The sequence below is a fragment of the Neolamprologus multifasciatus genome, chromosome 17, assembly GCF_963576455.1.
Source record: "Neolamprologus multifasciatus chromosome 17, fNeoMul1.2, whole genome shotgun sequence".
Classification (NCBI taxonomy): Eukaryota; Metazoa; Chordata; class Actinopteri; order Cichliformes; family Cichlidae; genus Neolamprologus; species Neolamprologus multifasciatus.
The window spans coordinates 39,097,555-39,107,792 of NC_140455.1; the positions used below are offsets into that span (position 1 = coordinate 39,097,555).

At 43.5% G+C, this 10,238-nt stretch overlaps 1 protein-coding gene across 4 annotated transcripts; it reads right to left on the reverse strand.

Moving 5' to 3' along the window:
• Nucleotides 1-1,511: 1,511 nt before the first annotated feature.
• Nucleotides 1,512-10,137, reverse strand: msrb3 (methionine sulfoxide reductase B3). Of its 4 annotated transcripts, none has more exons than XM_085138457.1 (7): nucleotides 9,901-10,008; nucleotides 5,774-5,923; nucleotides 5,030-5,138; nucleotides 4,601-4,678; nucleotides 3,898-3,926; nucleotides 3,224-3,321; nucleotides 1,512-2,676 (listed from the first exon to the last, which is right to left on the reverse strand). In XM_085138457.1, the coding sequence occupies exons 2-7, from the start codon at nucleotides 5,847-5,849 to the stop codon at nucleotides 2,497-2,499; spliced, it is 570 nt and encodes a 189-aa protein (XP_084994583.1). In that variant the 5' UTR covers nucleotides 5,850-5,923; nucleotides 9,901-10,008; the 3' UTR covers nucleotides 1,512-2,496. The 4 variants fall into 4 exon arrangements, with proteins under 4 accessions (XP_084994583.1, XP_084994581.1, XP_084994580.1 ...); XM_085138455.1 differs by lacking the exon at nucleotides 5,774-5,923 and adding an exon at nucleotides 8,736-8,848; XM_085138454.1 differs by lacking the exon at nucleotides 5,774-5,923 and having other exon boundaries at nucleotides 9,901-10,137.
• Nucleotides 10,138-10,238: the final 101 nt, after the last annotated feature.

The window sequence follows — 10,238 nt, forward strand, 5'->3', positions numbered from 1 at the left end:
GACCTCTATGATCGACACACCCTGTCAGGCAGTAGTGACACTGACCCAGCCGAATGCAAAAATAGTGTGAAAACACTTGGAAAAGATGAGGAGGGTTGAATTCCTGCCATTCAGGACATTTATCTTCAACGATGCCTCCGCAAAGCACACAGCATCATCAAGGACCACAGCCACCCAGCACATCAGCTGTTCTCCTCTGGCAGACGTCACAGGAGTCTGTCTGTTTCTACCATCGAGCCATACGACACCTCAACCACACACACACAGGACGCACTCAGAAGCTGCAGCTTCACAAGTATAATCTGTATAATCTGCACTGCTCACTTCACTTCATTAGTATTTATTTTATTTTTTTTTTTAAAGTGCAATACTGTACTAACTGCCACTAAAAACGTTGTGCTGTTCAGTCTGTGCTGCTGCTCATTCCTGCCACTGTGCAATATCCCATTCCCCCCCCCCCTCACATTCCTATTTAAGATTTTCTTTATTTAATCACCAGGGTTTACATAATATTTATATATACATATATATTTAGTCTGTTAACTAAATGCAATTTAGTGCTTTTAAAGTTTGATTTATGTTTTAAATCACGTTAAAGGACATAAAGAGAGCGGTGATAGGGTCTGTCAACAATGGTCGAAGTTACAAGTCATCTCAGAGGATGTGCCATCCAGAAAGAGAGGGGGGGGGGAGGACCCAGTACAAACAGTTTTCCATCCCATCGTCTTAAAGAAGATTGGATCTCAGAGCTCACAGCTGCTTATCTTCAACACCACAGCCTGCCTGAGTGTTGTTGCTTACTAAGTTCATCTCTTTATGACGTGCTGTCCTGCTAGAAGTAGACATCAACTGATGAGAGTGGATAAAGTTCAACATGACAGTGGGTTCAGTGGACTCAAACGGGTTCCAAAGTCTTGACCCAAAAGAACATCTTATAAATGGGTTGCAACACATTTGCATCAGTGATGTACGGCTAACAAATCTACAGCATGTGTGATGTTACCACGTTAATATGGACCACGATCTCTGACCAGTGTTTCCAGTAACGTTGAAGCAATTCCATGAAGAATTACGGCACTTCTGGAGGGTCCAGTCCGGTTCTAGCAAGGTTTTCTTAATCAACAGGCCAGTGAGTACAACAGCCTACTTGGCCATGACCGTACAGCTGGTCCACCAACCGTGCACCTCAGCAGGTTCAGACATACGGAGAGTGTTCAAGGCAACTGAAGTAATCAGACTACAAAAAGATAACAGGTACTGATAGATAGTAAGAACACTTTGTATAAAGTTTAATGTTCACAAAAGCAATTAATAGTTTCGTAATGTTGGGTTTTGTTATTCCTGCTTCACACTTTCATTGCCTAATCGTAGCATCTACTCTGACCAGAAGAAACCTTCGTTGTGATACTAGAAGATAAAACTCACTGATCCAGCCCTTAACAACCGTCTCATGTTGCCTTGGGAACTGCCCACAAATACATTACAGTGTTAAATATACAAGCAGCGAGTCGTAGTGTTGGATAGTTTTTATTCACCAGTTTAATTCACACTGTGACCAAAAACTGCAAATATTTCTCAAGGTGGAGCTAAAGAAGGAGCAAGTGTATATATCATTAATAAAATATAAGTGTGCAACCATGTCTTCAAAAATATATGGTCATAAAATCGAATCATTTCAAAGTGACGATATAACGTCTACATGTTTGTGTACACGCCTACAAACCAGATCAATCCAAACAGACACAGGAAATGAAAGGCTTTGGGTGGATGAAGCTGATCAGCCAAACCAGGAACATACAGGGACACGTTTTTCAGGAACGATCAGCGAGCAGCGCCACAGGCGTGACGTTTGACAGTGTTGATGAAAAAATACAAAGAAGGTCAGAAAGAGCTGCAGATCTAGAGGAAGTGCATGAGGATAGCAAGGCACCTGGGGTCAGGTAAGACAGGTCCATGGTGGGGGTGAGATCATATCAGGGCTGTGAGCCCGTCCTCGTTTGCAGGGGACGGAGAGGTGGGATCTGTACTGAGAGTAGGGAGCAGGCGGGTGAGCCCCCACAAAGGTGGAGGTGTGTGCTAAAGACACGAGGAATGAATGCTGGGTTTCTTCCTGGATGGGCAGGAGGGACGTGCAGGCAGGAGGCGAAGAGGAAGACCAGAGTGAAGATTGATGAATGTAGAGGAGACATGCAGAGGGTTGGTGTGACAGAATGAGACGACAGCAGTTTGTTTATAAATCCAAAGTCATTAACCAAGTTTTAATAAGTGAGAATTAACTTTAAATGAAGTGTGTTCCTGTGCGCGTCATTAAATGATTGAAAACAGCTGATTTTTCCTCTTTTCCTGTATCTCAAACAGAAATACACAACTTCCTTCTTCCACGACTGTTCACAGAGAATATTTGGTCGGTGGCTGAATCCTGAACATCACCTCATAATCACCTCTTTCTTACACAGTAAGTCAGGATAGAACGAATCTCAGGGGCTTTTTTCTTCTTCACAGCTCAGTCTTCTCATCGCTCGCAGAGCTGCTGGCAGCTCCACCCTCAGCTCCACCTCTGGAGGCAGAGGGCGCGGTGTCTTTAGGCTGAAACGCCAGCGAGGCAGAATTGATGCAGTATCGCTTCCCTGTGGGTCTCGGACCGTCATCAAACAGGTGTCCCAGATGAGCTCCACACTGAAGCAGAAAGGAAGAGATTTACTCCTGATCCTGATAAAAGGCAAAGAAATTCTCCACACGACTTTATTTGCATCATTTTGGTGAAGATTCAGTCGCAGAGAACAGAAACTGTTTGAAAGCAGTCTGGTTCTGATCCAGTGGCAAATGTTATGCTTTCTAAAAACCCTTCAGCTACATTTTGTTGAGCCTGAGTCACACTGAAAGTAACAACTGGTGAAACATAGAAACATGAGTGCTGTGAGTCACGTTTTTGCAGTCACGTTGATCTGAGAGAAACGATGTTTCTGTCTAATTGAAAACAGCAACCAGTAACAGTAACACAGCCTAAAATGATTCACTGCATGAATACATCTAAGTTTCATCCACTTTAGTGCCCAGTGGGGAGCACCTCGGGCTAACAGCTTGTGTGGCTTCCTCCCACAGCCCAAACACATGCAGTGGGGTTAGGTCACCTGGCCCACAGGTGTGACAGTGGATGGTTGTCTGTCTGTGTGTGACAGACTGACGACCTCGTAGTAGAAGAGTAAACAAGTTTACGATGTACCTGACTGCAAGTAGTCTCTACTCTGTGCATCCCATAGGAGAAGTCATCAGCCTTGGTAATGGATTCCTCCTTCATGAGGTCGCTGAAAGATGGCCAACCTGTAACCATGACAGCATCATGTCGTCTAGTAACAACACGCTGCATCATCATCTGTAACATTGTTGCTACGTTCGTGTCGGAGTTACTGTGAATCTTTTTTAGTTGTTTGTTTACATGAAGTGAAACTTTGTTTCTACCAAACCAGCTCAGAGCTTTTAGTCAATATTTATTTTCATATTCATGAACCTGAAAACTTTACACAACAATGCATAACAAAAGAGACATTCAGCCAAGTGTAATGACCATCGCTTCGACATGAACTACGACGCACTACAGCCACGTGTGATTGTGTTGATCCACAGTTTAATTCTTTCTGAGCTGTAAAAATATTCATCTTGTTTGTCTACTGGAAATAAACTATAATAACACCTTATTGTTACTGATGTGTTTATAAAAGTTGTTCCAACATTTACAAGAGTCAGAAACTCCCGTGGCTACACTGTGTCCCACATTCAGCTTGTTTCCTGGTGCACATGATCAGTTTAAGGCAGTAAGAGCTCGTTCTTAGGACACACGTTTACATACAGGACATTCAAATAATCTTTTACCTTTTTAAAATGTGAAGTTTAACTTACCTGATCCGGAGTCAAATTTAGAGCTGGAGCTACGAAAGAAAAGAAAAATGCCATGAAGAAAAATACTGGTTTATGTCTTATTCGCCAGATTATTTTAAATTGTAGTGGCGTGCTGCGTCTCCTACTGTCAGCTATTCTACTGACCTTTACGTTTTTACCCCACAGCCATCAAAAGCTGATGGCGTACTGGAGACCTCAAGTACAAGGTCAGAGGTCAAGTTTTCAGAAATTCTTGTGAATGCGACAACTGAAGAAGGAAGTCACCTGGATTTTCACATTAACACCAAAGTTACATCTACTGAAAGTCTCAGATGAGCTTGACCAGAACTATGCTATGATTTCACCTTCATCCCACAGGTTCATGTCTTCATCCTGTCTTCCTTCTCCCACCCCAACCAATCACAGCAGATGGCCCCGCCCCTCCCTGAGCCTGGTTCTGCTGGAGGTTTCTTCCTGTTAAAAGGGAGTTTTTCCTTCCCACTGTCACCAAAGTGCTGCTCATAGGGGGTCATATGATTGTTGGGTTTTTCTCTGTATCTATGAAGCGCCTTGAGGCGACTTTTGTTGTGATTTGGCGCTATATAAATAAAATTGGATTGAATAGGTGCCCCAGAGGCTGAGGGGCAGCCGGCGAGCACGTACGCACACGGCAGCACTGAAGCGCTAACAGTCACACACAACAACAGCAGCAGGGCAGTCTCACCTGAACAGGGCCGACCCACAGACGACACAGGTGTAGGTCCCTTCATCTGTTTGATATGTGAACTCTCCACTGAAGGCGCTGTGGAAAAGAACGCATGAGTGAAACTTCATGACAATGACTTCGTTCAGCTGTGATTCAGTTCGGACCTTTCAGCGCATTGAGGCGACTGTTGTTGGAACTGTAAATAAAACTGATCCCAGTCCTGTTCATGTAACCGAACAACAAGCTGATTGATTTTATCTGGTAATAATTTAACATCACATAAATGATGTAAGCAATAATCTGTCAGCTGGCAGCAACTATAAGCTGAGTTTCACGCTTTAGCTTCAAACATTGAACGGGTTAAAGTTCGGCTTCCAGAGTAACTTCTATGATCACATTTTTTACATAATGAACCTCAGAGGTTTATTTTGAAAGACTAACTTGTACCTCTCAGTTCCTCTTTCCTGGGTCACATGGTACTGCATTGGTGTGAGGCGCTGTCTCAGCTCCTCCCGTGTGAACCTCAGAGGCCATGTCTTTTTAGTCCTACATGCTCCTGAGAGTGCAGAGAGCAACGAGTATTAGCTACACTGCACACCGTCACATGAACACAAACAAAATGAATACATCTAAGAGCAGGTGGGTCAATAAAAAACTGATTCTGCTACAGTTGAGATGAACAAACTGGATTGTTTACACCTCAACAATCAAAATGCTCCAAATGGATCAAATCCACCTGAGCAGCTCTGTATTTATGCACGAACTGAAGGAAAGGTGCAAGGCTTTTACAGAGATGACAGAGAACATGTGTGCATGTTGGTAAAACTGTCTGTCCAGAAAAACAAAAAACACACTGGCACCATTTCAGACGTCAAGAATCTACGAGCGGGATGTGGTGCAACGTCACAAACAAAATCACTCAGTGCATGCAAGCTGCAAGAAAGCCAAGCGGTGAATCGTTTATCTGTTAGACTAGCAGCTCAGAGACTAAAGACGAGTTACAGTGGTTGCACTCATTTCTCAGCCAAATCTAGGACCTGGCAACACATGAAGCTCTTACAGGATCCAAGTCTGTGTTTGTCAAACATCTATCAGTGCAAAATATTGGAAACAAGTCAGGCTGACACACCAGGAGTGTTAAAGTTTTAGTGAGGCAAAGCAGAGCAGGCACACAGCACCCAATCAGTGGACCTGAGGGAAGACTGCAGGACCTCAGAGCTACAGGCTGACTCTTGGTTATTAGATGCAGCAGATTGAAGCCCGACATGGATGTTGGAGAAACGTGTTCCACCCAGCACTAGAACCAAACACCCCTTAGCAGGGTTGCAACCAAGGACTGGGCTGTATGAAGAATAGCAGACAGAGGGTGAAACAACATCACGAGCAAAGTTACAAACGAACAGAGTCTCAGATGAGATGACCTGATGACCCGACAGAGGATGTCAGACTGCTGCAGGACGAGACCACAGGCAGCATCTTATTTAACAGTCGTTTACACCTTAAACATTCATGTACATATGAGCCATAATTCTCTGAGAGAGGTTATCACAACATGAGCAGGTCTGCCTCGATCGAGTACGGGATAACATCAACGAGGCTATCACATTATAATTCAGACTTTCAGAAACACTATTATTACACAAATGTTCACTTAAGTAAAGAACTGTGCAAAACTCGGTGCAACGACTTATTGAAACATGCAAACATAAATGAAATACAAGCGACGCGTACAGAGCGCGACCCCCTTTATTCTCCGCACATCCTGAACGCTCTCAGGCAGTTAATGTCTTGAAGCAGCCTTCAGGAACCCGTCTCTACACTTATTAAAGGACATTATGAGGCTTTCTGGATGTTGACTCCCTTTGATTACGTGATCCCAGACCAATAATGTTCCATCGTGTGTTTGAGATCACAGTCGTGCTGAAGACTGAATCCAGTCAGAAGCTTTTCAAAGATACTTGATGGGGATTATCTGACAGTACCGAACACCACAAGTCGACAAACCGCCCCAAACAATGGCACAGCCTCCCCCACAGCGTTCTACAGGTGGCTGTTATACCTCATTACTAATGACAATTGAACCAAATATTTCACATTCAGATTTCTCGTCCATGACGCCGACTTCATGAACCTTTGTGAGAGTTTGTCGCTGATTTTCAGCAGAGATCTTGTGTAATATGGTTTACCTTCTGACACGCTGCTAATACAAAGTGCATCAATGCCTTAAAACTGGTTCTTTACCAAGCTGTCCGTCCTCTGTAGACACAATGTTGGATTAGATCTTTTTTTAAAGATGAACTCGGTGCAAAAAGTGCTGTGAAAACAGATACAAGCTTTCAGAAAGTGTAGAAAACTCCCTCCCTGACTACACTGTCCATGAGTCCTGGAGATGTCCTTGATAATGTTCCCGTCGAGGAACCTAAGCACCGCTGATGTGGATGGGCAGGTGTTCTTCTCTTTGGTCCAACATCAACTTCTTTACTGATGTTGAGAGAAACGGTTGTTGTCCTGGCACCAGCTGTTTAGTGCCTACACCTCACCTCTGTAGATCGTCTCATCATTGTATTACAAAACATTACAAGACATCCTGGTGTGTTCAAGCCGTCTTTTCCATGTCTTGATGCACGCTCAATCATCCAAGTCAATCCCAGAAGGTTGATTCTGTTCATCTGGATGTTTTCAATGGAGAAACGTTTCAGCATCATCATCATCAGGTGACTGCTTCAGTCTCACCTGGCTGCAGGTTTCCAACCTTATAATTAGGGCTGCCACAAACAATTATTTTGATAGTGACTAATCAGATCACCATTCATTGGACGTAAAACATACAGCTTATTGCACCAGCGGCATCTGCTCTTATATAACTATCATTAGCTTACAGCTTTAAGTGTTTAAGGTGCTAACTAAAAATAAAGACAAGATGATAGTTTATTAAATTTTAATGAAATTTGCAGATTGTTTCAGTGAAGTTTAATAAACTCCTTGCTATCTAAAATATAACAGGACACCGGAGTAAATTCTCGAGCATCTCACACTTCTGATAATCAGCTGTCTGCTTGACGTTTATTCAGCTGTGTAAAAACTATAACTTTAATCTCAGCCAAACCGATTTACTCAGGAACAAATAAAATACTAAAAACAGCCAAACAATAACATTTTTAAGTTATCTAAGTGACTTATATATCATGTTTAACCTGAGTAGCGAAAGACACGGTGGGTTTGAAAACGATTAGCCGGGAGTCCGGTGTACTCACGGCTCTAGTTAGCCTAGCCCCCGGCTAGCTATCGAGCTAGTGGGTAACAGACGTCTCTGAAAATGTCGGAGCGCTTTTGAAAATATGTGGTGTCTTGATAAACTGAGCAGATATTTGAGGTTTACACAGCTACATTCTCGCCTGAAAATATGTTAAACGTTTATTTTGTGACCCAGAAAGAATAATAAGAGTAATATTAAAACTAACTAGCTGCCGCCATTGTTGGAAACTGAGCAGGGCTGCGCTATGAATTCTGGGACACAGCTTCTTCTTCTTCTTCGGGGTTTAACGGCAGCTGGCATCCTTGTACATGCAGTGCTGCCATCTTCTGTTTCAGTCCGTTATTACACTCTTAAATCCTACTACTTATTCCTGCGTCTTTTGGGATCTTACAAAGCTTCAAACAACGCGTCGACGATTTTGATAGTCGACTAATCGTGGCAGCCCTACTTATAAACAGCACATTTGCATAAAGACTGAAACCAGCACCACTGGCTCTTAAACAGGTCATTATTTAGCTCAAACCCATCCAGCACATAGTCACTGCTCTACTGTACGATCGGTGCTTTAATACTTCAAGCCCAGTTCTGGTGACGATGTTTCCATCAGCGGGTCCTGACACATTAAAACCACAGAGCACTTCAGTAGCCTACTTATCATCTCTTTATAAATGCTTGTATTTGCAGCTGTATGCATGGTTTATGTAGCTCTTAGCACTAAGGTGTGTTGATATTTTTGGTCATAATGTACAGTACGTACACGGTATGCTTTTAAGCACTGGGTTACATTAGATTGATTGAACACAGCTTCTTTGACTAAATGAGAACCACAGCCAACGTTGGTTATATGGATGATTTTACACCTAAACTAACAGGTGACTCTAGACGAGCAGCAGGTACCTAGTAGAGCAGCAGGCAACGCAGGGAGGCAGACCGAGCTGCTACCCTGCCCGAGGGCATGATGCAGGGCCACAAAAAGGCCACGTCTGACGAGGACAGCCATAACAGTCACACTGAAGACAGAGAGAGAGAAAAGAGGACTATCATATTTGGATTATTTTATTAACCCCAGAAAATATGTATGATGGGATCTACTGGCTGTGATTCATAAGTTAAACCGTTTTAAGGTTCTGTGGGTAAACACTGCTGAACACCAGCATGGCTGCATTTAACTATTTAGTATGAATTCTTGTTGAAACAGCTGTTTTGTGGCTGCAGGAGCGGATCCACACACACACACACACACACTTCTAATACATTTTGAAATTCATCTTGTAAATTGTGCGTTTGTGTGACATTATGTGTTACAGGTAATGAAATACTTTTTATAGTACTGTGTGAATGTGGCCTGTAATGTAAAATGCATTAAGTGTTTAATCAGACTGTAAAGTATGAAATATGTGGATTTAAAGTGAGGGAGGGAAGCTGCGTCCCTCAGCACTGAGACAAACCTGGGTTTGAGTGTGAATGCTGTGATAAGGCCAAAAGCAGCACGTGTAAACCACGAGATAAACATCTGCACACATCTGCAAACACTTTACACACATCTGCATTTACAGTAGTTCTACCTTCCTCTAGTATCCTGTGCTGTAAATGGTTACATTATATACACACACGTGAAAAGCACAGAGTTTCTCCACACCCAGCAGTGGGAGAGCAGCCACGGGGCTACACAGCTACACGAAACTCGCCAACTGTGAGATTTTCACCAGATACGTCACGATGGCGACACCTTCTGCCACTAGATGTCAGTTAGGTGTAGCACAGTGGATTACGTCACGAGTGGGATTATGTAACACGCACCACATTTACCGATATTTGCAGCAAGTATGCACTCGGTAGGAAACGAGGACACGCGTGTTAAAGTTATCCCACACTCCCACGCGTCTCTGCCCAGTTTGGACACGAAATGAACACCGAGCATATTTCATCTTAATATCCGGTCTTCGTTTGGAAACTGAATCATTTCGATGTTCGATCTGTTTTTAAAATCTGAGTGTTTTAGATTCGTACAATCCTCGATGGACGAAGACATTCCCGGTTTACTAAAAATGCGGTAACGTACCAGCGAGGAGCAGCAGGAGCGTGACGCTGACGAGCGGCTGGCGGCGGAAGGAGATCCCGACGCCGGCGGCTCTTCGGAACAGCGGAAGGTTATCAGCGCAACCAAACATGCGTCCGGGTAAAATGACCTGCGCATGTCCAATTATGGCCACGACTTCACTCGGCGACTCCAAGCCCCTCCCCCTTCACGGTCCCGCGAGCTACCGTTAATTCCCAACCACGGACGGTATTCCCGGTTTTTCCGGAGTTGTTAAAGCGGCAGCTTTGAATTAATAATTAAAATAAATAAAATGTTTAAACTGTTTCCGTCTGGCGTACAAACGGCAGAAAACACACACA

Coding starts and splice junctions, on each gene's coding strand:
- msrb3 (XM_085138454.1), bottom strand. CDS start 10,009: ATGTTTGGTTGCGCTGATAACCTTCCGCTGTTCCGAAGAGCCGCCGGC. Junction 5,139..9,900: donor GCTCCTGCTGCTCCTCGCTG/GTACGTTACCGC, acceptor CTGCACTCTCAG/GAGCATGTAGGACTAAAAAG. Junction 4,679..5,029: donor CAGGAAAGAGGAACTGAGAG/GTACAAGTTAGT, acceptor TCTTTTCCACAG/CGCCTTCAGTGGAGAGTTCA.